Source organism: Pelmatolapia mariae, linkage group LG16_19 (assembly GCF_036321145.2).
Source record: "Pelmatolapia mariae isolate MD_Pm_ZW linkage group LG16_19, Pm_UMD_F_2, whole genome shotgun sequence".
NCBI classification, from domain to species: domain Eukaryota; kingdom Metazoa; phylum Chordata; class Actinopteri; order Cichliformes; family Cichlidae; genus Pelmatolapia; species Pelmatolapia mariae.
The window spans coordinates 16,479,312-16,507,190 of NC_086241.1; the positions used below are offsets into that span (position 1 = coordinate 16,479,312).

At 39.9% G+C, this 27,879-nt stretch overlaps 1 protein-coding gene across 3 annotated transcripts; it reads right to left on the bottom strand.

Annotated features, from left to right (window-relative positions):
• Positions 1-1,224: 1,224 nt before the first annotated feature.
• On the bottom strand, positions 1,225-27,879 carry ppp1r9ala (protein phosphatase 1 regulatory subunit 9A-like A). Of its 3 annotated transcripts, XM_063498138.1 has the most exons (20): positions 27,736-27,879; positions 25,185-27,217; positions 12,984-13,116; positions 12,286-12,406; positions 11,866-11,970; positions 11,357-11,492; positions 10,001-10,159; positions 9,851-9,904; positions 9,074-9,303; positions 7,890-7,986; positions 7,673-7,799; positions 7,393-7,544; positions 6,750-7,074; positions 6,605-6,662; positions 6,447-6,518; positions 5,927-6,128; positions 5,378-5,422; positions 4,424-4,540; positions 3,362-3,550; positions 1,225-2,352 (listed from the first exon to the last, which is right to left on the bottom strand). In XM_063498138.1, exons 2-20 carry the CDS (start codon positions 27,045-27,047, stop codon positions 2,194-2,196), a joined length of 4,344 nt encoding a protein of 1,447 aa, XP_063354208.1. In that variant the 5' UTR covers positions 27,048-27,217; positions 27,736-27,879; the 3' UTR covers positions 1,225-2,193. The 3 variants fall into 3 exon arrangements, with proteins under 3 accessions (XP_063354208.1, XP_063354209.1, XP_063354210.1); XM_063498139.1 differs by lacking the exon at positions 5,378-5,422; XM_063498140.1 differs by lacking the exons at positions 4,424-4,540; positions 5,378-5,422.

Genomic DNA, 27,879 nt, shown 5'->3' on the forward strand with positions numbered 1-27,879 from the left:
CTACTGCCTGTTTTTAGTTTTAGACCACACGTCTGCTGGATCGAGACTTATGTCACATGTTTAACTCATCCAGCCAATTGACTGATGTGCTGCCACGATGAAGCGTTTGTTACTGCTTCGACAGTATTGGTCAGAATGTAACTGAACTTGCTCACAGTGATCTCATAACAAGTTTTCACACAAACTGAGTCCAAGAGAAAAATGGCTTTACTTTCTCAAGACTCACTACTGTTAAGTCAGATTGTTGAATGTTATCATTGTGTTTCTTAAATTTGTAAGTCTTAGTTCAAACTATAGGATCAAAGACATTCCTTTGTCTGACCACCTCTCCAACCAATTTGGTGCTGGGGGAGGCTGAAGTGGGTTTTATTGTAGATACATCCTATCTGAAAGATCTGTTTCTTGTGTTTGTTAAGCTTCCTGCCCTTTTATGGTTTCACCTGTGTTGTGTATGGTGAACCAATACAGGAATTGAACCATATATTGGGTGTGGGGGCAGGGGGGTCACACAAATGCACCCCCATGACACACACACACACACACACAGTGCCTTGTCTTTTGTAACCAAGGGGGGGTTCTACAGTGGGAGGTGCTTGTGTTGTGTTGTATAGAGATTGAGAATGTGACGTCATTCAGGGGTAAAACTGTAACTATCATGGGAATAAATAGCTGCGAGGAGAGCTGCTCTTTGAAGGACTTGGGCTAGAGACAGGTGAGGAGCATTAAGCTCCACAGCCAGGTTCTGACCAAGCTCTCCCTCGCTAGCGAGTAAAAGGCCGCTTGAAGATGTTCTGTCTTGTTTTCGTTCTTCATGAGGAATAAGTCTCTAAACTAGCGGGGCCTGTGGAAACACAGACTCAACAACTACTACTCTATTTTTAGTCGAATGAAATTAGTGCTGGATACGACTTTTGCAAGCTGCCTCAGCTACAGCAAACCAACGGTGACAATAACATCACTTTCTTTACACCTGTGAATTGTGTGCCAGATGAGCTACATCACCGACATCTGGTTAAAGCAGACTTTAATAGTCTGCAGCTGTGTATAAAAGCTGTAGCAACATCTTAAGCAATCAGTTCAAAACCTTACTGATCTAACCTGTCAAATATTCACTTCATTAATTGGGTGGGTTTTGACTCAGGTCTGTGAAGCTAACCCTGAGACTATTGTGCATACAAGCTTTGCTTTTTGAAAGAGCAGCAACATAAAAGCACACAGGCCACATAAAGTGAAAATTAGTTTATTGACGCTGCATACACCAAGAAGCATTTCTCTGATTTCGCGGTTGCAGTCCAATATGTCTCAATCGATACGCAACATGGAGTCATGCTCGAGAGGAAAGGAAGCACTTCGGTTTCGCGGTGAATTCTTTACTGTTTAGACCTCAAATCCCGCATCCCACAAGTCGTTGTCACAGGCTGTTTAATGGACCAGTGAGGTGTACGCGTAGCAGACCTGCACGCTGTTTGTATTTACATGGAGCATCACTAACGACACAGACTTGGGGACAGCAGAGCAGCATTCACCTTGTCCCAGCTTGATTTCTTTTTGCTTTTCCATTCAGCAAAAATGATGGCCTAGCTATTCTACTTAGTAGAAAATTTTTGATAATATAAAATGAACAATGATATTTAAGTAAAAATTAAAAAAAAGATATGCAGTTAATAGGCACATGTATAAAACTCATTTATACATTTAAAACCTTGTAGCCCCTTGAAGCTTAAAAGACAAATATAGTGCTTTTATCCACCTGTACATTAACCGTTCAACACTGAAACGGGCATATCATTTTAGAAAAAATATAAAATGCTTTAACAAAAAAAGAAAAAAATCAGTATACATTTGACTCGATAGGTAAATGTGTGCATGATCTGCAGGAACTACATTATGTCTCAATACAGACTTTAATAATTATCACTTCTGACTTTTTAGTGGTAAAGACGCTAGGATCTCTTTTTTGGAAAACGTTTTGACGTTTGCCATCTTTGAGTTAAAATTTGATTTTGATGATTTTGGAGAAAACAAACAGTATAAACATAAATCACAGCACAGGGCTGCTCCTGGCACGGATATGTTCTGTGGCTGCCGGCATGGACAATGTGACGTTATTTAAAAAAAACAAAACAAAACATGTCTCTCAGGATTGTGCATGGTGATGAACTTTATGCAATGCATAATCGCCGAAGTGACGCCTCAGCAGACGGAGTCACTGGACAGGGGCAGTTTTGCACTGCGTCGAACCTCCTTCTCTCGTTTCTCCCGCTGCTTCTCCAGCTTCTCTTGGGCCTTCCGCATGTCCTTCAGCTTTTTCTTGATGGTTGAGCGATCACTCTGACTCATCACTCCAAGTGCCTGACAGAAAAAAATAAAATAAATCAAGCACAGACTTGGGACAAAAATAATTCCACTATATTTTCCATACCATTACTGAAACATTTCAAAATTAGGACATTTCAAACCATTTATTTCATCACAATTTAATTATGTTAACTGTCAGAAAATATCACAAACCCCCCCAAAAACTGGGATCTTCAAACTGACATCTTCAAACTGGTATGTTTAGTAGAGAGACAGCGCTAACTGTGGATTTATGAAGAAATTGACGCTGTCCGTGTGTTGTCACTGCAAACCCCTCCTGTGCTACTAGGGACTACTTTTTCACAGCAGTTTTTGAATTTATCACTGAGTAAATAACAATCATTACCTCAATGTATGGACTATATGCCAGCAAATGTTTAAAGGAATGTTTGCTGAAACCACCAGGATGCATGTGAGGGAATGTACAAAGTGGGAAAGCTTGAGGAACAAAAACCTGACCACATCAAAGAGTGAGGACCCAGGAGGGAAACAAGTCCTGGAGTTTTATTTGTTTCTATGAGCTGCCATTGAATATAAAACACCAGGTGATGACCACAAGGCATTTATGCCACACACACGCCCACACATGCTGTCCACGATGTTGGCCTCTTACACAGATTATATCATAGGCTCCACAAAGATTCACTGCAGAAGTCTAAATCAGCTCTAACGCTGCCCTTTTACAAAGAAACAACTTTTTTTAATGTACTTTTTATAACATCTTTTAGTTTAAAACTTTTGTTATATGAAATGCAAATGTAGCAGTGAAATCAGACAAATCTTAGACAAATATTTAGTCTTATAAACACCACAGTCTGACTAATATGCTTCGTGACATGACTTTAACCCCACACCAGTCAGAAATGTGAAACCTAAATCTGGCCACAAGGTGGCAGTCACAGGCTGACCTGACTGAAGATTTTGTTTTCTATAACAAACTTTGTTTGATCAATCTACAACACTGACTCATTTGTAAGTGCTGTATTTGAATTTTGTGTTTTACCTTTAATTTGTCGCTGTCCAAGTTTAAGAGCTGCTGGCCGTCCACTCCCTTAGCGGTGAATTCGGGTGTGTACTGGTCCATATTCATGCCCATCAACCAGTGACAGACCTGTTGATTGGTCCAATCAGACACTGGCCGGTTCTGCCACTGATACTCTTTTCCTGTGGCTGCTGGTTCATCATCCAAAGTCTGCAGAGGAAACAGATATTAACAAATATTAAAATCCTCATACTGTTGCTTCTGTTAGAGCAGCAAAGAATTTATACCACCCCTTATACCACCTTTTTTTTGGGCCACATGTTTTTTTTAAAGATTATGACTCGAAGTGCTGGGAAAATACATTATACAGAATAAAGATGTATAGTTCATGTTCATCGACTAAATAATACCATGGGCTTGTGTTACCTTGTGTTATTAATGCAAAGTATAGTGATGGGTGTTGAGCAACAGATCTAAAAATGTCAGCAAGATAAAATTGCAACTTTGTGTAGGTGAGAAAATTTTGCCAGGAATTATGAGCTGGTCGAGACACCCGAGGAAAGCCAACAAAAGGATATGTCCTACGAGTTATGTTGATTTGCATTTCCTAATCTAGCTCTGAGAGAGAAAAACAAAAGCGTGCAAAGACAGCAAAGTACCAACAACACTGATGCATGTCAATGTCTTTATGTTTTCCTGAGACACCTGAAAAGAATTGACGACATCAGAAAAAACAGATAGTGAAACATCACTCAACAGGCAGCGGAGCAGTCAACAAGGTTCTGTGCACTGCCAAAGCTTGTAAAAAACACAAAAAACAACAAACGAAGCACTGGTTGCACAAGTTCGAACTATTAACATCAGCTAACAGAAAAAGCTAAGCCACAAGACTCACTGTAACACAAAACAAAAAGATTTAACAGGCACACATGCAGCTCTCTTATATTCCCTCTCCATTCATGACTTAATCTGTGCTATGAAAGGGGGGCGAAGCTCAAAGAGCATGCTTGAGAATGTCCCCTTTCAGCAGCATCAAGGCGTCCCACACGGCTTTTGTGACTGTGCAACAAGGAGAGCACTCACCTCGCTGGAAGAGAAGATTAAAGTGTGTGAGCGCCCAGACAGATTGGGTTCAGCAACTAACCCAGAGATGTCTGAACTGGGACTGGCAGGGTTAGAATCATCTATGACTGAAAAACTCTGGAACAAGTGGAAACAAGGAACTTGTTTACTAGAGTAACACAGCACCACTCAGCAGTTCTTTACGAGAGGCAAACAAACAGCATTAAGTATGAAGGTTAAAAGCTACGTTGTCTCGCTTAAGACTGAAATTAATCTGATAAATGATTTAATCTTATTACTATGGCAGCAGTCCATGTCATTGATTATAGGCATTGATTGACTGTGATCTTCAACATGTGGAAGGATTGACTATGTAAGAAGTACTGAAGCTGCTAGACTAACACCAATCCACCACCAAAACTACATCGACAACTTCTGAACTACCACAGCTGACACTAGAACACAAACACACAATTATTCAGGTATGGGGTAATGTTTTAATTAATTTGATGCTGGGATCATTCTTAGATATAATGCAGACTCAACTCTGGGTTAAATTTAGAGAGAGGGAATTTTTATCCAGGCCTCCAGGTTGTTGCACCAACTAAGAGCAAGTTCATGTGCAGTTAAATTTTAAGACTGTTAGTTACAAGGTAGCAGTGAGTGCTGGATTTTCACACAAATCTCTGAGTAGATTTCTGATTAGCCAGCGCAACAATCCCTGGAAACTAGTTTTGGCTTCTCCGTTTCGTTTAATAAAAGCCAGAAGGCTCTCTCAGCTATAACGAAGGAAAATTAGACAAAAGTTTCCTGAAACAGTACCACATACCCACTACAAAAAACACAAAACAAAACTGTGCACTATACATGGGATGCAGCTGAGGTGAGAATTTAGGCATCCAGAGCTATGATTGTTAGTATTTCTCTACTGTGTCATCTAAAACCAAAGGTGAAACAAAAATGTGCATACTGTACCAAATCTAATGAGCGACTGAATAAAGAGGACCAGGAGAGATTTGTCTGTTTAAAGGAAAAAAATGCCATAAAGCACACAGCAATAGAGCCAAAAGCAAATTTTTTCCCAGTAATCTCCTTTTGGTGCGATCATGATCTCATTAAAGAGCATTCTGGGAATAGTCCAACCACACAGCCTTAAATGAAAATCAGACTTTTCACTGGGGGCAGCTGATGTGTCACTACTTCCAAAGTTACTGAAAAGGGAACCAAATCCCTCACTGATGTGTCTCTCTAATGGCAAACTCATGGATCTACTTATTAGAGCCTTTGGAAAGCACAGTGTATCTGAAGAACAAGCCCACAACAGGAAGTCAGCCTAACATTGTTTTATATAATAATGATGAGGATAGACTACAGTCAAGCCATCAGTACTGAGAGCTGGTCACTCTCTTAAGTTCATGTGAAATTCCATAAAACAATGTTAATTTATTAAGGCTGTGTTTAATACAAATATTTTCTCTATATTCCACGTTTATTTCTTTACATACATTTTCAGGAACTTCATACCTTATTCTTGCGATCTTGACTTTGCTCGCTGCCAGTTTCATTGGCAGCATATGCCAGGCTGTTGCTGGAGGAAGAGGGCTCTCTGTCTCGGTCCCTGTCTTTGTCTCCAAACCAGGAGAAAGGCATACAGGTGGGGATGGAGGTCATTGATTCTGCAGGGGACAGGTTCCCTCCAGATTCCTCTAGTAACTCTGCTGACCCCCTGGTCATAAAAGAAAAGTTTAAATGTAATTATAGAGACACAAACTTACACGTGTTTATACTGAAAATGTGGCACATTCTATAAAATTAATAATTATTAATAAACATCAGCTATTTGAGTAATGAGCAAGCAAACCTTTGGAAGATTTTGAATCAACAATGAAGAAAACCAAACAGGATTTCTATAAATACTGCAAAATTAAAATCTTGTTCACCTTCCAATGTGGCAATAGCAACGTTCCCATAAGCAAATCAGACTTTTTCAAATATATTAAATTTTTTTATAAACTAGATTCAACTGTGAGTAGCCATAAAATACCTGCTGTCCAAAGATGCCCTCATTGCGTCTTTCTCATGTTTTTTTCCTTTTCCGCCCGACTTCCTGAGACCCCTGTTTCGATCATTGGAAACATTCATTTAGTTAGTTTAAAAAGCCAAAAGCTTACACATACAATAGTGATTGATTTGGATATTTACCCAAAGTCTGGAAATCTTCTTTTAGACTTTCCTCCACTTGAAGGCTCATTAAACTCCTCTGTAATGAAACAATAAATTTCAGTCTTGGGAGCAATGCAAGAAAAAGCCTTGCTATTCCACACATCTCAAAACAGACCTTGCATACCTTTGGAATCTTTGATCTTGCCTTTGGACTCCCTCTTCTTCGCATTTCGTGTGATACCAGAAGGAGACTGTGGTGACGAGTTGTGTTTTGGAGGCGACAAAGAGGAACTTCCAATGCTTTCAACACTCTCTCCCTGTGACGGGGACAGAGATGGGCTATTGGAATGCTCCCCTTTACTCCTGGAACCATCTCTAGTCTCGCCTGGATCATCTTTCTGTCCATTCCCAGGATAGAAGACCGGCACTGGGAGGGACAGACTCTCCTGGATGGACCTCCTCCTGCAGGGAGATTGTAGCTCCTCCTGCTCGTCCTCGCCGTCACTTTCCTGTTGGGACCAAAACCATAATTTACAAGGACAATGCAAGGAAGAGGGGATAAAAGCTATTTATATAATAGCGTTATATAAGCTCTGCCTCTAAGTTATGTTTGGCTGTCTTCTGTCTCAGTATAATGGCGCATTATTATATTGTTTATTAAAAAAAAAAAAAAAAAAAAAAAAAAAAAAAGGACACTCCCTAGTCTGTCAGTATGTTTAAACACCTCCTGGACAGAAGTGGTCTCACATGGCTTACAGTCTAATCACATTCACAGTACATGCCGATATTATGCTCTTTGACAGGATCACAAGCTTTTTCTTTCAGACCTGTGAATATGACGAAGCCACAGCAAGACTCTCCTTCAGTTTGCTCCGAGACGGAGGCTGACGTTTGGACTTCTGAGCCAACAGGGCTTTTTCTCTGTGTGCACTGGTGTTTAGGCGCTCCGTTTCAGGAAGCAGCTCACTCCAGTCTTTTTCTATAGCAGAGAAAAAAGCGAATGCACACCTTTTCAGCAATTTACAAGAGTTCAGAGTTTATGTGTACTTATGAATGATTTACAGATCTCAAAATAAAAGTGTGACATGTACACTTCAGTTTTAGTACCTAGATTTGAGTCAACAGACTGTGTGTGTGTGACCGAGTGCTGGCTGCTCAGTCTATCCTCTGTAGCAGAATCCTGAACAATCTGACTCTCCACAGCTGATGCTCCTCTGGACTCCAGGACAGCTATCTGTGGACAAAGCCATCACACTCTGGTTCATTTCAGTATCTTACAAGTCTGGTTATATATAAGCATTTATTTTTTGAGCTGCAGTCTTACTCTGTTCTGCAAGCTCTCCAGCTGCCCCTTGTACCACTTGTCTTTTTCATCTAGACTTTTTTTCAGTTCCTCCTCTCTCTTCACAAAATCGATCTCTCTGGGGAGGAAACAAGGAAATGTGGCTCCCATCAGGATTTAAGCTTATAAACATGTTCAGTTTTATGTGATTATCACTAAACCATGCAATTCCACAGAGATATTTTCTGCAGAGGATCACAAAATAAGAGGCTAAGTTTAGATCCAACTGTTTTTTCTGTTGTTTTTTTAATGCATAGACACATTTACATATACTCTTAATTTACACATATACTCTTTTCCAACATCTTCCCACCATCCCTGAGTTACATGGTTGATCTCAAGCGACGTCACTGATGTAAATCCATGCAAATAAGAAGCACTCTCCCACACAACACAGAGACATTATTTGCTGTCACACACCCTTAGACACCCTTTTAGACCAAAACACAGTTTTCCAAAAAATTATTTTAAGATGCACCGCAAACGATTGCCTTCTGGGTGTTTTAATAATGCCCTCTGTATAAAATGAAGATACTGAAATACCTCCGTTATAACATAACAGTATGGCTGTTAATACATGTCCATTTGGTTGTAAAGTGCTGTGTTGTTACTGGAAATTCTCCTGGCTCCCTCTAGTACTTGCTTCCAGTTACAGTGTTAAGCTCTGTTCATATTAGGCATTGTGGGTGATCAAATCACAATTGGGGAGCTCAATGTATGCAATTTCAAATGTTCAGTTCACAATTGGTATTATCTGTATCCTCAAGTGACCACAGCTGAAATCCATACCTAGATAATTTCTATTTGCAAAGGCTTGCTAGGGTCCAATTTTTCAAACCCACATCCACCCCCACAAGCAAAGCACAGTACTGAACCTGTGCCACTCACTAATAAGCACTAAAATCCCACATGTAACTAAACATAGTGGCTACACAATCACTTATTTTAAAGTGCTATATTCTTACTTGTATAAATCTCTAATAGCGTCATGCAGAAAAAAGGCTAATAACAATTCTATAGTTTGAAACAACAGAAAGGCATCCTTCTCACATTGGCTCATGAACTGCTTCAATCAGACCTGACCAACTTAAACCAACTTTTATAAACATCTGAATTCAACAGCGATTATTTTTTAAACAGTGTTTTGTAATTTATGACAAACTTACTTTTGCTGGTAATCCTTAAGCAGTTTCTTGGCTTTGTTGTACTTCTTGTCCAGGGTCTCATACTGGGTCTGAGTCTCAGCTAATTGTTCATTCACAGTCTTACACAGAGCCTGGGCTTCCAGCCAGTAATTCTCCAGCTTGAGGATCTTGTCATTATTCTCCTCAATCTTTTGCTCCAGTTCAGACTCCCTGGCTTCCCACACCGATTTATCCTCCTCTGCTGCCGCTAGCTGTGCAGAGAGATGGTGAATGTTATTTGGGGTTGGTAAAATAACTTAATAGACGAGCAGTGCTATTTTATTTGTTAAATACTGACTAAAAAGACACACGCCACAAATTCTGAATGTGTGTTAAAAGTTATCCTGCCATCTTTGGCAATCTGTCATTCAATTGGGAGGAAAAATTTGACTGACACTTTTCTGCTATACCTACATTAAAAAAAACCCCCGCACAATAAGTATAGAGATATATGCAACAGAGGCATTGTACAGATATACTAAGTATATGTAAAATAAATAAACAAAACGTTTACAAAAAACACTGAAATTTACACTGAAGGTTTACTAACTCAGACTTCTGAGATGATAACTTAAAAATCCATCCATCCATCCATCCATACATAAATAAATAAAAATACATATTACTGCAGACATGGGTGAGCAATAAAAGAAACTCAACTTTTTCTATTTTGGTAATAAAAATGGCATGGTACACATTATTTAAACTTAAGTTTTTATTACTATTATGTTATATGTTACATCAAGAGCTTCACCATACCTTTTCCTTTAACTGGTTTATTTCAGCTGTGGCAATGCTGTGTTTGAGCTGGAGCTGGGGAAAAAAGAAAATTGAATATTTTGTTAGCTACATTACGTTCATTAAACACTTGAGTATTAACTTTAAATAACCAAATGTCGATAGTAATACCTCTTTGAACTTGAAGGCCATCTGAGAGCTGTTCATGTTGGCCGGCATAAACAGGGACTCCGAATCGGGGAGTTCAAACACCTCTACATTTCGCCCAGGAGAGAAATTGGATCCCAGAATCCTTTCATCCATTCCATCGTCGTCTTCATACCGGTCCTCCTAAAATGTGATATCACACATGACATTTGATACTACCAACAGCAACACACCCTCTGTGCACAGGACAAAGGTTAGCATGTGTCAACAATGATCCCAATGACTGCCACAGTCTGGAAGAAACACTGTAATTAATGTATCATATTCAAACACCTGTAGTTTGACTACACCTATCTGCAGTAACAAATGTAAATACTATGATGACACAATTTTAGTTCATACCTTGGCTTTTCTTTCAAAGAAATTAATTTAAACAAAAGAAAAAGAATATCTTAAAGAAAGAAAATGTCACCTGCATTTATTTATTTTTGAACCAAGCCTAATGACGTGATCATTAACTGATCACAAACAAAGAGGTGAATTCACCATTCGAGCATGCTTAAACTAACATTAACAGCTCCACATGGGAAATCACTGGAAGTGGATGTGACATTCTGGACAGCTGTATTGCTCAGTTTCAGAACTGTTACAGCGTGAGCAACTGCTATGAATTAAATTAATAATTAAATGAATACTGGAATTTTGTGCTCCTTTTTCTCAGAATCAACCCTTAAAACATGGTATTAGCTTTAAAAAAAAAAAAAAAAGGGGGGGGGGGGTGGGGTTGCTATGCTTGATAAGAGTACAGTGTTTAAAATTAAGTGAATGAATTTAATCCATCTTAGAATGAGTCAAAAAAATTAAGAACAATGTGGATCACTTAAAAAAGTGCCTGAAAACCTCCTGTTTGCACTGTATATCCTCTCGCTCCCTCTGTTGCAAAAGCTCAGGCCTGTGGCAGCTTGAACTTCAGAAAGCAAACATTTCACAACTCCAGCAGACAGATGGTAGTTAAATGAACACTTTCCAACACAGCCGAATGGTGACACATGGTTTACTCACAGCCAGCTGCTCATTTGCTGGTTGAACTGAGTGGGATAGGTCAGGGCGTGGCAAAAGGAGATAGTGCTATTATCGTGGCATGTGAGCTTTATAATAATTACCAGTTTTCAAGCAGCAGACGCTTAATTTTTCTTTGGATGGTCTGATGTACAACATGGTTTTACAATTTCTGTTCACAGTACTTTAATGATGTCATGTTATCACCATGGGAATTTTCACATCTCTATCTTTCATCCTAAATGACAACAATATAGCATAAGGATGACCAATGATTTATCCCTTAAAAATATGAGAGGGGTGAAGGAGCAGCTGACTCACCTCTTCTGTTGAATGTTCATACGGGTCATCCAGGCTTTCCTGCTGCTGCTGCTGGTTCTTCTCCTGTTCTAGTGTCTCACTTATGAGGCGGGCTACCTCGCTTTGTGTTCCCGGCTTCTCCCGACCAATCAGAAACCTGTTAATGCTAACCTTGTTAGTACACTATTTAACATAATACTTTACATGCTGCTTTGAAATACCACACTGCAGAGCATCTGTTATGCCTACTAGGGGGAAATGCAAATTTTGGGATGCATTTCAGGCCTCCCCGTGTCACGCAGAGGTGTTTGATTTTCCTATGATAAATCAGTAATATAATGCATACTTTGTGCAACCTTTCCTCAAAAGAGAAAACAAACACACCTCACCTCTGACCTCTTATGGGAAAAACACAGACTCAACTACTAGCTTTATTTTAATATTTTAAGATAACAGCGATACATTCTTGTTACCAGTAAGGTATTTTAACTAAAGTTGCTTTTAATTAAAGTTTTGGAGTTTGAACTGACCTGACTGTGCCTTTGGTGTTCTTTAGCACTGTGGCAGCAAACAGTTGAGTGACTCCCACCAGACTGATACCATCCACCTCCACTATCTGGTCATTGACCTGTATGCTGAAGACAGAAAATGAGGTGATCACAAAATGGAGTATTTCAAAGTAATTCAAATGGGGAGTTATATTACACACCCCTTCTTTAGATAACAATAAAACACATCTAAATATCACAACAAACAGAAACCGAACGATTACTAAAGTGGAGAATTTCTTGAGTATTTCCATTAGCTTCTTTGCAAAGTTATAAATAAACATGTTTTTTCAGGTGTGTCAGTAGCTGTGTGACATTACACTGTGGTGTAGTACGCGGTGCATTTTATGCATTTTTTTCTTCGAAGTCTAATCAGAAGAAGGTTGGAGCAGTGTGACTCACCGTCCATCTTTCTCAGCTGCTCCATTCTCAGTTATGGTTTTCACAAAAATCCCAAGCTTTTCCAGACCCTGGTCAGCTCCCACTCCCATTCCTATTATGCTGATACCAAGCCCATTGTCTCCTGGATGAAGAGAAAATAAGCACATTTTAAAGAATGGGTAGAAAGAACTGCATAACAGTAAACTTGAAATCACACCTTTTAACTCTAGATAGCCTCCACATGTGAAAACATAAACGACTGGGTGATCTCATCTGTAGCCTGTGCTATAGTCAACCTGTGAGACTGCTGGTGTTGAATACAATCTCTAGGAGTGTCGTTGACTTGGGGGGGGGGGGGGGGGGGGGGGGGGGGGGGGGTTTGGCAGCTTCATGCCATGTGTATATTTGGAAGATGCAGATGTAAAGCTTTGGCACGTAGAGTTAAATTTAATAATATTTTAATACATTAATGATTGGCAAGCTATCACCTCTCTTTATATTTTCAATGTTAGCACATCCTTGTAAAATTGTTTTTAGGTCTATGTACACCATACATAGACCTTTAATCATTTGATTAAAGAAACTGATGACTGTCATAAATACTATTAATGCAAATCTATTCCAAAGTTACAATGGACAACTGTTAAGATCTGTGAAAATACAGTTGGCTTTGGAGAACAAACCTGTGTTATTTATTGATTTAGTTATGGAAAACCCACCTTTCTCAATCTCCACAGGAAACACATCCATCTTCTCCACCCTCTTCTCCAACTCATACTCTGCAGATGCTGCAACTGGGTCAACATCATCGTTACGCCGATCATATTCCTCATTAGAGAAGGTACTGAAAACCTGTGGCAAGCAAAATAGTCCATAGCATCAACAGAGTCGTTCTACGTCCTGACCTGGCAGATAAGCATCGCACAAATTTATGAGTTAAATCCACAGGATCCTCACAGGCACAGGCTTTTTTTTGTTTCTTTTTAATAAATCTGGGCAAGCTTAACAAGGACACATTCTTGATATGGTTTGGGGAAGAAGGAATTTCACTCATGCACTGATCTTTGCTAGAGAAAATAAGTCATCAGTTCACTCACTACTTAACTGTAACAACGTGCTGGGCGACAGCTGAACCCAGTGACTTGGACCAGTTTCACTAACATTTGCTCTTTTAAGTTCTGTTACACTTTCACCATTTTTGTCACCATTGGATTTAACTTAGGATATATAGTAGCTTACATTTATAGTATTGATCTTCATGTCTTGAATCAGAGTAAAATGTCAGTGACACTGAAGCTCAAGAGACATTTTAAAACATGCTCTATGTAAGAAGTTGTGAACTTTGCAAGCAGGTTTCACAAAGTACTGGATGCGTCCCAGAGGCAGCATGTGTGTGCAATTATAAAGCACACACAAGCAGTATGTCAGAACAAGAGCAGCATGGAAAGTGGGGCACAGCTGGGGGAACCAAGCAGTGGATGTAGCAATGATCAATATTCAAAGACGACAAGTGTCGTCATCAGCACAGGAAAAAGAGACACATGAGAAAAAAAACCCCAAAACATTAGCCTTGGTTAGCAGGCATTATCCAGGGCTCAGAAACAGCCCCATGGTTTAAAACACACAGCAAGACAACAAGTTCCATTTGATTGATTGATTGATATACCTTTATTAGTCCCACAAGGGGAAATTTCATTGTTAATTTATCCATTTAGCAGAAATTATATTCATAATCCACTTCGAAAAACAACAAGGGTCAAGCCAAAGTGAGCAGCATAATACTGGGAAAAATGGACTTTGATCATCATCTGCGGTCACTCAGTTACTAAATATGTAACCCAAAAATACTTTGATTAAAACGAGAGTATTTTTTTCTAGCAAAATGCCATAAAGTGAAGACAGCCAATTACATTTGGTATTACAGATATAACATTACTGTTTTTAAAAAAAGAAGAGAAAAAGAAGTAGATTACAGTTTAGCAGACTCCATCAGAAGCTAATGCCTGATTATGCATTGGTAAGATAACCCCCCCTGTTTGGCCATTGTTAATCTTAATCTGGGTGGAGTTATGATGATGCCAGTGTCAGTGTTTAAAAGTACATCCACGCAGGTGTTGCTCACTGAAATAGAGGTAAACATGCTGATAATTTGTGCATATGGGCAAGAAATACCATAATTTAGTGAATAACAGGGTTACTAATACCTGGGATTTCACGCTCATCTCACAAATAGGGGTACTAAATTTGCTTATCAGTTACAAAAGCCTTCTCTGATGGTATAGGGGTGTATTGCAATCTATGGAATTGACAGTTTGCACATCTGGAAATGCACATCAATGCTAAAAGGTATGTAAAGGTTTTAGAGAAAACTGCTCTAAGCCAGAAGGCATCTTTTTCAGGAAAGGCCTCGGATATTTCAGCAAGACAATACTAAACTACATACTGCAGTTATTACAACAGCTTGGCTTTACAGTAGACAAGTACGTATGCTGAGCTGTACTGAATGCACTGCTGTTTCCAGATATTTATAGACTGCTGCTAAAAGAAAATAAGAAAGAACTGGTGTTGTAGATTAAAAGCAATATTATTAATTTCTCAAAATAAAAATGTAGGGTTCTAAAAAATGTAGGGTTTCTTTTTGTTTCATTACAGGCAATTTTGAGAAATCAACTAAAATATTCACTAGTTTAAACTGAACTGCAGAACCACACATACAACTGCAAGCATTCTCATTAAACACACATTTTCTTAAACAGAAAACTTCACATGAATCTTGTAACTATTAAGCAGATGTATTGTGTTCTAGTGTACATTCCTGGGAAACACTAAAACAAAAATCCTAGAACAAAAGATGACACAAACAAAAAACAGAAACTACAAAGTCTATAGGATTAGACCGTGACTGAGACATTTACCTTCAGATTAAATGATGTAATTAAATAAACATTTCCACTCCACTAAGGTCTAGATCCTGCAGCATGTCAAGACTTGAGGAATCAACCACAAACAATCTCATCCTTCCTCCGTCTTTCTTTCTCCTCACAATGTAGCCTTTGGATGAAGCCCAAATACACTGCTGATAGCAAGTTTCCAGAATAACTCACTAAGCTTTATGTTAAATCTGTCAGAGTGAATTACTGCAACCATTTCTGTTTTACAACATCCCACTGATTATCATCAAAGTGGACACATGGAATACATAACACTGCTTCCTTTAGCAGTCTTTTACAGAGGGGAATTCAGACACAGGTCAGTTATACCTTAATGTTCCTCACGGCTTCATTCAGACATAACCATGACAGTGCTGCAGAGTCATTTCCTGTTAGATCCTGTCTCAGTGACGGGGATAATTTATTTTAAGTACTTCAAGAAGTTACTACAGCTGTGCAATAGTACATGCAATTATCCTGCTTTGGAAAGCATGGGGTATATCCAAGATCCTAGAACTTGTTCTTTTACATGCTATATTACATATCCCCAGCAATTTATTTATTTAAGCAGTGCTATGCAAAAGACCCACATCTGAATAGCTTTTGCTGTGTGAGACCACTGTGAGGAGTCTAGATGGATTTATAGTCTAGGAAGAAACGCTATTACTAGTTACACCAGTAACACAAGTGTCTAACATTTCAAACCCTTTTTTTTAAAAAATACTGAAATAATGTTATTCCAGGTGTAGAATCAATATTCCTGTGCTCCCATCCCACATGTCTTTTTTTTTTTAAATCTACATCACACTAAAGCAAGGTGTCTATACATAGTGTGTAAGCTTACATAATTCTATTTAACAACAAGCCACTCAAACACGAGGGTTACTAATACTGCAAGTCTGTGACTGTCTTTATAAATAGAAGTCACAGCTATTAAATTTATGCGGTTTACATGGATTCAACAGAACTAGATCAGCAAAAGTGTTCACTAAGGATAAAAGCTACCGTTTGGTTTATACTTTAAAGAGTTAGTAGTTGAGGGATGAAAATGTAGGTTAATGGAATGCAACAAGCACCACTGAATCCTGGTCCGTGGCATTAGCTGAGGAGCAGCTTGGCGTCTACCCCATACCTTTCCCTGATCTCTCACGTCTGACTTCCCTGTTGCCATGGACTCCTGGGCCTTTTTCAAACAATGTCCTGCTCTCTCCAGAAACCTAATCACTCAACCGCTGTCTTCTTTGCAAGAAAGAGAAAAATCTGTCTTTATTAGCGTCTCCCTTTACAAAAACACCCTTAAAAACAGAGCACTGTTTCCAGATCAGACAGATAAATTCATTTTCATTTTATGTGCAGAACGTGCCCAGCACAGCAACCACTTGTATTGTAAACACGCAAATGTCGATCAGACAACTGACTCCAACAAGTATGAGAAACCAAAGAAAGGAAGAACTAAAATTTTTCCTTTAAGTTTATACAGAACAAGGTATTTAGTGAGCATGGGAACCAGACAAATCCAAGAGCTCGTGTTTCATTTGCTCTGGTTCCCCTCCCGATCAAACAAATTTCCACACAGACTTGCTCGTGCTGGGCCAATCACAGCTGTTTGTGTAATATGGGTGGGTTTAAGATAATGATCAGCCTCTCCTCACACTGTAGTTTGCTTACATTTTGCCATCATTTAGTAGTGCATCATATGCAAGGTTATTATACACAACTAAACTAAAGGCTTAACTATCAAGCTTTCTTATTTTAATAGAAATAAACTGGACTTGAAATAAAAATTACCATAAACTGAAACAATACTACCTTTAGAAAATACAAAACTGTAATGCTGATCATGTGTTTTGATACTTCTATCCTTAAATGACTCATTTCTTTGATTACTGGTTCTTTGGTTCTTTAGTAAATTAATAAAATAAGACGTACTTTAAGTATGCCATCTATACGTTTCCATGTCTTTCAATACACTAGCTGTCTGCAACATGTGATATCTTAACAACTCCCACAACTGTAGTGGTTGTCTGTTCTCTCCATGTGGGCTCACATGCACAGATGGATACATGCCCACACCCAAACTGAAATCCTTTCCATCTTTCCTTCCCCACAACAGAATACCAGTGTGGGAAATGAGTCAGCAGCTGCGAGGAAAAGTCAACCCAGAGAAATCTTTTGCCAATGCAAAAAAACCAAAACACAAGGGCTGACCACTGATTTGGAGAGCTCATAATGTAAGCAGACCTACAAAAAGACAACAAATCAAAACATGCTGTGGGAGCAAGCTGGGGCAGGGGTGGTGGTCTGGCACAGATCAGAGAGTAAATGGGGAAAAAAAAGCAAAGGGGCCCAGCGCTGTGATCCTGGGTAAACGCACCAGCAAACAGAAAAATATGCATCTACTACTTCCTGCATGCATTCTCCTAAAATGAGTTTGTAGAGTTCACCATGACTGACTGTAAGTCAAGTTTGAGTTTGCCTTTTTTAGACTTCAAAGTGTAAAGAACTGCAGCAGGAAGAGGTGGAGTCTGAGAAGCACACAGTGCCATAACAGAGTCAAATTTCCAAAAGGAGCGCAAACATAAACAGGTTGAACAGGTTTGTTTATAAATGGCACAAAAGCCACTTTTGTATAGCAAGAGCTTCTGAAAACTACAGTTATCTTTGAGTGAAATATACACAGCATCTGTTAAATGTGCTCGCTGGTAAAGGGATAATGAAACCGTTTAAGGCCATCACAATCAAGACTCATCCCATGCCAAGCTGTTTAATGAACAGCATTGAGCTGACGGCATTAGTATTCTGCCCTGTTTCGTCAGAGTCACTCACCAGTCCAGGTGGCTGGAGCAAAATCGAATCCCCTCCATTTGTTGGATCAGGGTGGGACAAAGTCAGACAAATTCCCCAACACAAGACCCATTTTAGTTAGGAAATGGAAAGCATAACGCTAAGGGGTGGATTGGCTGCAGAGGGTAGCATCCAAATGTCAACCCGCCCCCTTTTTTTATTTTTATTTTTTAACTTTCTATGTAAAATACAACTAGAAGGACAAGCCTTCTGCCTTGCTTCAATTAAGTTTAGCTTGGCAAAAAATGGGGGGGAAAAAACACTCCTGGCACCCCTGGTTTTTCGCCTCATTTTAAAGTCATTAAACTGTGATCTTCATGACAGTTGAAATGTCTAAGGATACCAAACAAAAGCTTTACTGCGGGCATATGGGACACCAACCAATAAAAGGAGGTGCGTGCTTGGACGGCAACCCATGTGGACAGTGTAATCATCAACAGTGCAAACAAAGAAAGATGTGCTATGAACTGTACAATCCTAAACCACACCCTGTGTGTTTGAGAAAGGACAATACGGTCACTTGACCAGCAACTGCTAGTAACACTTCCTGTGACTCTGTAACTGCAGCAAAGCAGGAGGTGCAGATCCTTTTTTTGTGTGTGCTATGAACCACTTATGTATAATGTTCAAATTTCTTTGTGTGCAACACAACACACAAAACCGTGACAATTTGGACAGATATAGAAAATATGTGGCCCGACAGTGATTTTGCAGACTTTGACCCCAAATAGCTAACACACCTACAGCAGAGACTGTTTATTTTAAAGAGTTCATTTGATCATGCTTGATGTTTTGCTCTATTACAGTGTTCAGGAAGAATGAGAAATCCAGGTTATACAAACATACTGTGCTAGACGAAGATTTGTTTAATGGTTTATAGGCATGTCCTTGTTCAGAATTTGTTTTTCTGAATGAGGACATGCTAAGACACAATAATATTGTAGAACTGTACCAAACTAAGAGATTAACATCCGTCCGGTTTGGTGTCTGTAGCTTTAAATTGAACTGACTGGCTGCTGCACCTGCCTTTCTCAGGAAGTCTGTTGGTGACGATTAAAAACAGACAGTCGGCTCTCTGAGTGACCATTTTGCTTTTAAATTGGAGTACATACGATATGATACATACGAGCATGTAGACTTCATCAGACAGTGTCACAGTAACAAAAACTAGACTTCAGCAGTGCAGTGCCTTGGCAAATGACTGCACTGTTTTGGCAGTTTTTTCCTTGTGTAAATTGGCCATGTTAATGTCAACATTTCATTGTTATTCTGTTGTCTAACAACAGGAGCAGAAAAATATGCCCGTAAGAACAGACTGATTGTGAATTCAGCTGTATCGAAATATGATATAAATGAGTGCAGAGAAGAGAGAAGAAAACAAAACAGATGTAAACTGAACAGAAAGCCAGCTGAGTTTAGCTGCAATGAAAAAGACAAAGCAAAATTAAGTCCAAGTAACACCCGACTCTTCTCTATTGGTTATAAATTGGTCAAGTTCCCACAGTTCATGGTCAGCATTTTATTTTCCTGGAGATCTGATCTGTGTACAGTGATTAAAGCTAATCATTATGTTGACCACATTAGATGCGCCAGGGAATGATGTTTGGCTTCTTTTACTGAAACTATCAGACTCCAGGGGAAAAAGCAAAAAACTCCTATTACCTCAGAACACCAGGTTACTGTTGTTCGAGTCAGAATTAACATGTTTGTACATTAGTCATACCAACACATTAACTAGTTATGCATTCTGCAAGGTAAAATTACTGTTTTCGTTATCAGCAGAGACTGATGGTTTTAACCATGACAACAGCTTCAGTTCCTTTTTATAAAGAGTGGTCTGACAACAGCTTAAGCCTCTACCTAAAAAAAACAAAACAAAACTTTAAATACAGCCTACAGTTAAACTCCTAATGATCTTTAAGTCTGCTAAAATACATTTTGCTCCTGACCATGCACAGTAGTGCATGTTAGCAGCATGCTTTGATACTCCGTTATCAGTAAATTCTAGCTCAATTCCAGCCTATTAGTTACCCATTTTCTAAGTAGAAAGAGGGGGAAACTGGCATGCAAACGTTCTTGTTACAAAGGGGCTGAAAGACTGCTGGGAGTAAGAGACTTTAGATATTCACAACTCGTACTTTCATTTAGAAAATTCTCAGCAGAAACGTATTTTAATGATATGGGACCTGTAATGCAGTAGTGCAACATTTTATCCTGCTGATTCAGCTAGATGGCCTCACAGGCTAACAGCACAGCAACATTTCCTTGTCCTACTAAAGTGTAACTATCCTACCTGCTCTATTTTCAACACCTTTATTCGTCTTATATAGAACATCGTGAGTATCGTATTCATGAAATGCATTTGGTAGTCAATCATTTGGTATTTTACATGTTGCTGGACTGCCTTAGAAGAGCTCTTCATCCAGCGTGATTCGTTTTGACACTGGACATGTCTTTCATTCATAAAGAGGAAAGACATGTCCAGTGTCTTTCCTTCATAAAGAGGACCTTTCTTTCACACAGCACACCTCCTCTGTCAATAAGACTCAGGTTACTTAGAGAGTTAATACTGTTCTGAGGCAGAGTACAAAGAACTTCCTCTCTCCTAGTCAGCTACAACTCAAGTGCACTCAGTCCCAGTGCCAACTCTGACTAATAGACAGTGGAGAATGATGCAGTGCTAGCAAAAGGCTTTAGTTTTCCAGGTAGGAATGTTCGCTGTGGCACAATCATGAAAGCACAACCAGCCCACGCTGTTGTGGTCCAAATCCGGGCAGATATCATCGTTTTGACAAACTGCTGCCCTATGATGCAGTGTGTGCATCAATCAGCCCTACTTTTCAAAAAGAATTACAGTCTAAGTAGAGCCACATAGAATATCCACCTGATCATAGAGCTGGGCGATATAAGATTTTTTCATATCACGATATGTTTTTTTCATTTCAGGCGATAACGATATATATCACGATATAAGCCAAATAACTATATTTGTAAGATTTAAATGTGCCGTTGCTCACAAGTAAAATGTGAAATAATCAGCAGCTTGTCTTGATTTTAATATTTATTTCCCATAATAAGTTCAACAGGGTAGATGTACTTAAGGAACATGAGACTTTTCAGATAAATAAAGGCAAATATTGCAAACTACACAAAAGGCAGCCGCTAAAGCGTTTAAGTTTCAAAATAGAACAAACAAAACAGACTACTAAATTGTCAATTCCACTTAGAAACAAAATGTTAATTCTAAAAATAAATCTTAAGTTTGTTTTACAGAAGAACAGACAAAATTGATTAACTTTTGTCAATATCAAATAAACTGAGAACTAAAAGGAAATTTTCAATCTCTCCTTGTTGTATAGCTTTCTGAATCCTTTATCATCCGCAACTGAAAATAGTTGTGGATGATTACTATACCTTTCTAATGTGACGTTGTTGTCCCTGGCTCTCTTTCTCTCTCCCTCCCTCCCGCTCTGTTCCTGTGCTACTGCGAGTGTAACTACCGCCCCTCCCCCCTCTTCCCAGCGCAAAGCACAAGGCTCGCGTGCGGAGTGAAGCGGAAAAAACAGTGCGAGAGAGAGGGTGAGAGAAAGAAAGAAAAAAAACCCACGGCTCGCGTCGTTCACGTCAAAAATCCGGCTCTAAGAGCCATTTCGTTCGCGACCGACACATCACTACGAAACACACTCATTTCCTCCATTACCAGCAGCTGGCTGCATCCCAAACCACACATGCGCGGCTTGGCACTTGTGCTGTACGCAACAAGTCACGTGACGTGACGCTGCGGCTGTGATTGGTTCTGCTCTGCGCTACTTAATTTGGATTGGCTGTTCTTCTTTTCTTTTTTTTTTCTTTTTTTAAGAGAGCAAGCGAGAGACGAGGTCTATCGCAATTTTTCTATCGAGAAAAAGTTATTTCGCAATACATATCGTTATCGTTTTATCGCCCAGCTCTACCTGATCACATATTTGTCTGTTGCATAAGGTATCTGGTTTTCAGTTTCTATATTTGGGCGTTCATTATCTTTTGTTTTCAAATGGGAAACTATTTAACCACACAGCCCTGAAGCCTCAACATACTTTTCACTCCAGACAATGATCATCATGCTTCCACTCACGTCATTATCGACATCTTGGGGACATCAGTGAAAGATTCCGCCACTTTTCTCAGTCTTTTAGCAACTCTTTCTCAAACTAAATAATTAAATCACCAACCTAAAAATCTATGGACAATAATGCTGCCAATCTCAAGTCTTCTCTACCACGAGAATGCTGCTCAGTCTGAGCTAGCTAAACTGTGTCACCCAAAAAGAGTCTTTACATAGCCTGAGGAAAAAAGTAAGAGACTTGGCTTCTTCTGTCTTTTTCTCAGCATGATACTTGTAAATGTAGCTAAAAATCACAGACATCATCTTCAACTTATATCTTTAGTTATTTGTCAAGTAACGTCTCAAATATCTGAAGCAAAAACAAGCTCGTATTGTGGACAGCACTCATACTAACTGGCATTAGTCCATACATGTAAATCAACAGGGAAATTCATTTTAACATCACTGATCGAAATCCAGCCATCATTTAACTTAACCACTTATTCACCTGAGGAGGGGCTGGAGCCTATCCCACTGACAAAGGGTGAGAAGTTGCGAGTCAACCAAGTAAGATTAATGACTAGGTGTACTTACTACACTGCCGACTTGCCCACTTCATGGATGACAATATCCATAATGTGCATCCACATGCTGTCCACACAGCAATCAGTGCTCTGGTTAGATGTGCCACATATTGATCAAGATTGCGGTTCTTTTTCAGAATTGACTATGTATGCACCATCAGTGAAGTAAACATTTTGACCTAGCAAACTATGACACACTTGTTTTTTGTTATGAACAAAGTAACTCATTCGTTAGTTGAGAAAACTGATTTATATATAACGAATTATATATAATAGATTAATATATAATGAAAACGAGATGTCCAAGGCTAAGAGGGATAGTGGCTATACTGGCCAAAGGATGTTGAATATGGAGCTGCCAGGCAGGAAGAAAAAAGGAAGACCACAAAGATTCATGGATGCAGTGAAGAAGGACATGCAGAGCATTGGTGTAATAGAGGAAGATGCTACGGTGTGATTGACACAAATGAGCCACTGTGGTGACCCCTAAAGGGAGCAGCCGAAAGAAGAAAACAGTATATTAAAAGGACCATAATTTTCACCTCAGTGATTTGTCCATAAGTTATGCATACTGTTCACATACTAAATTGTCATGCCAGCAGTTTAGTATGTGAAAATTTGGAACAAGCCCTGCAGATGCCCACTGATACAAACTTACATATGAACTAATCTAACCTGATATCAAGGAGTTCTCTTTTACAGACAGTGAATTGCTACAGAGAAGACAGCCTAGTGTTTTGCTGTGACATGTGTCTATAAAGCTGTGTTTATTCCTGTCATAGCTAGATTTTGGGGGCTGAGGCACACAGTTTGTGTCCCCTTCAGGCCAGGTCAGCTTCTGGTCCCCTCTCTCAGGACCCCCTGCCAGGATGACTGGGATAGGGAGGAGGACCCCACACCCTCAGATAACAGCACATTTCAAGGCCTGGATAAACACTGGGCTGTTACAAATGCTGTGTGAAATCTGCTGGTGTGATTCGTTTCCCCTGTTTTAGCAAAAAGTTGATGAGATATGATGACAGTTAAGTATCAGTAGCGGAAAAAAAAATAAATCACTTCTGCTTCACACCCCTTAATAACTAGGTGGTGATGTTTGCGCTCGTGATCTGTGTCAATACCAAAAGAGATTACATCAGCTGAAAAACAAGAGTGCAAACTTCTACAATATATAAAACAAATGATACTACAGGGTTGTCTTTGCTAAATCTAAATTCAATATAATGCATTTTCCCTAGTCTAGAAGTCTGTATATTCCCACTATGTGACTACTCTAGGAAGATGAAATTCACCACTGCTTATTTGGGGAATGATTTTTTTTAAACAGGGACTGAAAGAGAAACATCCCAGAGGAATTTGTGCACAGAGGAAATTGCCGCCCCCCCCCCAACAAAACCCAAAACAAACAAAAACAAAACAAAAAACAAAGAAACAAACTAGCATTAAAATTTTTTAATTGGCCTTGTTAATTGACAGTGCCTTTGCTCAAGTGTTTATCAACTTGAGCAAAGGAGTTGTGTTTATCACGTGGTGAGTAATAACAGGAAAACTGAATAGTCTAATAAGGTGACACAGACACTTTAATATCCATGAATTAATGTTTAGAAGGTTCCTTTAGGTGGTGACTAAGCCAGGAAAACCCCATCTCTGGGTAAAATGAGATGAGTCATAAGAAAGAAGTCAAAAATATGTTAATTACAATTGTCCTCTCAATGTTCACCAACTCTACAAAACTAGTTGTAGGACTTGTATTGTCAAAGCCACAAATTCTACCTTTCTGTTTGTCACTTGAGATTTATATCCTTATAACATAATGTAAATAAAAACGGTAACACGTGTTACTGGTAGCCAGGGTCAACCAAAAAGAGCCATTGGATAAACTGGATAAATACGCACATCTATGTTGGACAGACAAGAAAAATCCCTTATGACAGCAACAAATAATTCATGATCAAAGGATAACCCGTATAAATGAGTACAATTTTTTTTTTTTTTTTTTAAATTGCAGTTTCTACGCATCTACCTCCCTGCAGTCTTGTTCAGCAGCACCTACTCTTGGATGCTTTTATGCAAAGTCAACATTATTATAAAAAAATATGACCAAACAAAACCACTACCCCCCTTATCCCCAAACAGCTCCCCTATTAGTCATGGGGATTAGGGGGACAAGGTTGTCAAACTACCTGTTTTCCTTGACCCTATGATTAAATGAAGCATAGTTTAGATTTTCTCAGCTGTGGCAAAACTCATCTGATGATACAGTGCAGCAGCTGTGACGTCAACATGTCCAACAAAAGCATTCATTCTGAGCATACACTCATTTGTCTTGTGTCTTCTGGGAAACACCCCAGTCAGACACCACTGCTGAGTCAGTGTGACGGTGGTTTATAATGAAGGTGCTGTGCAATTTGTTTTAGGTTTTTTTGTTTTTATCTCAGGTGAGCAACAATGCTTCAGATGCAAACAACACAAAATACTTACCAGAATGGGATCTGTAGAAAACTTGATTTTCCTTTTTAAGGGAGGCTCTTCCTCATCTGACAAACCAAGGACCTCATAACAGTCATCGTATTCCCCATACATCTGATCCTCCTCATCTTCCTCCTCCTCTTCCCTGAGGACCTGGTCCACTTCCCTGTCATCCACAAACGCTGCATTTTCTATACCATACACTACTGGAGAAGCTCTATCCTGTATGCCCTGGCCCACCTGCTCCTCCAGCTCACCCTCTTCTTCTGCTGCTGCTTCATCATCTACATCACGTGTGTCTTCACCATCCCGACTCACAACTACATTGTCTTCCATTCTCTCTTTCAGCCCAAATTCCCCATTATCCTCTAAGAGTGTACCTTCGCCTACATCCTCTGCAGTCCACTGTGCCTCTTTCATGTCATCTCTTAATAAGACCTGGTGTGCAGAGGTACAGTTCAGTTTTTCTGGAGCATGGGTTCTTTTCAGGTCTGACTGCTGATCTTTGGGTTGCTGAACCTTCTGAGCCTCAAACACATCGTCATTATTCTCATCTTCATTCTCCTCACTTTCCGAGGACTCATGCTGAACCACTACCAGTTCAGCACGTACCATGCCCACCCCTTTGGATTCTGGAGAGGAGTTTTGACTGGGAATCTTGTCCCCAACAGGACTGCGTGCTACACGGTCATTAGTCTTGGCTTTTTCAGGGTATTTGCCCCTGTTGTCATTCTGTAAGCCACCAGCTGATGGAAGAGGCTGTTTCACGTCCCTTGGGGGTGGACTTTGTGGTTTGCCCTTCTCTGAGTCAACAGATGTCCTACTAAATCCATCACCAGATGATGTCAAGCACTTGTGACCATGGCTAACTGGGCTTGTTTGCTCTGGTGAGAGAGGTTTGTGGGTGGCATCAGTTGTAAAAGAAACTGATTTGGATGCTGAACTGGTAGCTGGAAATGTTGGTTTTGGCCCAATATTTGTCCCTAAAGGTGCTGGTTTGTTGTCTCTCTTTTTGTTAGTGGCATCAGAGAAAGAGTCTACGGTGTCTTTAACAGGAGATGTAGGTTTATGTAAGGTGTCCCCTGTTGGAGAGGTAGGCAGTATGTGTGCAGTGGTACTGTGTTGTTTAGCAGATGTGGTGCTAATGTCTTCTGAGTCATTCTCAACTATATAATTCTCCAACCTCTTTGACAAGGGCCCCGCATTTAGTGACGCCCGAGGCCGTTTCTCAATATCAGCCTTCTCATCTGGCCGACTTTTAACTGCAGGTGAAGGAGTTTGCTCCGATTTGTTAGTGGTCTCTGATCCTGATACTCTCCTCGTGCTTTTCCCTTCATCAGAGGCACTTCCAAGTGACAAACGATTTACTACTCTGTTTGGAGATTGTTTTTCCACGGCAGGCTGCTCTTTAATGCCCCTTTCAAAGAGTTTTCTGGTCACAGAAAACTTCTCTGCCAAGGCCACTTTGTCAATCTCAGCATCTTCTCCCTTGGGCGTTTTATCCAAAATGTGCGATTCTGGGCTTGCTGCACTGTTCAAGTTAAGTCTTTGAGTGCTGACCGGAAACTGCACCTTTGGTGGAGACACCTGGGTCACATCAGACTTTAAATTCACTTTCCCATCTTGGCTCTCCTGTTGCTGACCATCCATCTGTAGGAATATATTCTTTATCTTATTCACTCTGGTCCCAAAAGGCCTCCCCCTTGAGTCCTCCCGGTTGTCACTGGATCCATTTGCAAAGGTATTAGACGCATTCTCGGACTTTGTCCCATCAAAGGAGCACTTAATGGCGTGGAAGTCAGACTTGTATGCATTTCTGTGAGGGGACGCGCTCCTCAGGCTCCTCTCGCCTGCTTTGCTCTCCGCTTTGATCATTCTGTTTGTTTACGGCTGCAGCACAACGCTTAAAATCCAGCTCTGGAGAGAGTTACAGTGTTTGACGGTGAGCAATTGTCCCTCGACAACTTTACGCAACTGATGTCATGGGTCCGGCGGAGATTTTCTGGAGCACGGTTGTATCAACTAAACACAAGCAGCAAAGTCTCCTACAGAGAGAGAAAGGCAAAGTAAAGTCTATCAGTGCATGGACGAAACAACGCGGTCTCACCACAGCCAACGACAACGTTAGCTATTTTAGAAACTGCACGCACATAGGTCGTTCAACTTTCAAATCAAAACAGACTGAAATGTAGCTTCAGGTAAGCCTGCAACTTGTGTTGCACTTCATTTGGCTAGCAACTTGAAAAGGTTAGCGTGAACAGCCGATTGTGTGTATTAGCGCTAAGATACAGCAACATTATGAGGCTCTAAAGCCACTTTCATGAACTACGAACTTCTTTTTGAACAAATTCAACCGGTTAAACATTACTCAAGTCGTCGGCACCGCCAAACATTGATTAGAAAAAAGCGCGACCAACTTCAGCTTAGTCGGCCAACAGTTCAATAGGAGCGAACGTTGGTATCTCGCTCTCGACAATTCATTGTGGCAATTCCAGCACGAGTTGTTGACAATATTTCAACATAAAACACCACACCAAGGTGAACAACTTTCTCAGCCTCTCACCTCTTTGTTGTTCCATCGTGCTAGCCCTCTAAAACTCGTCAAGCGTGTCAGTTTTACACTACCAAAGTTGTCCCTTCTCCTTGCTCACCGCCATCACTCCCCCGCTCCAGCGGCTTTTTTTCCCCCTGCCTCCTCTTTGCACTT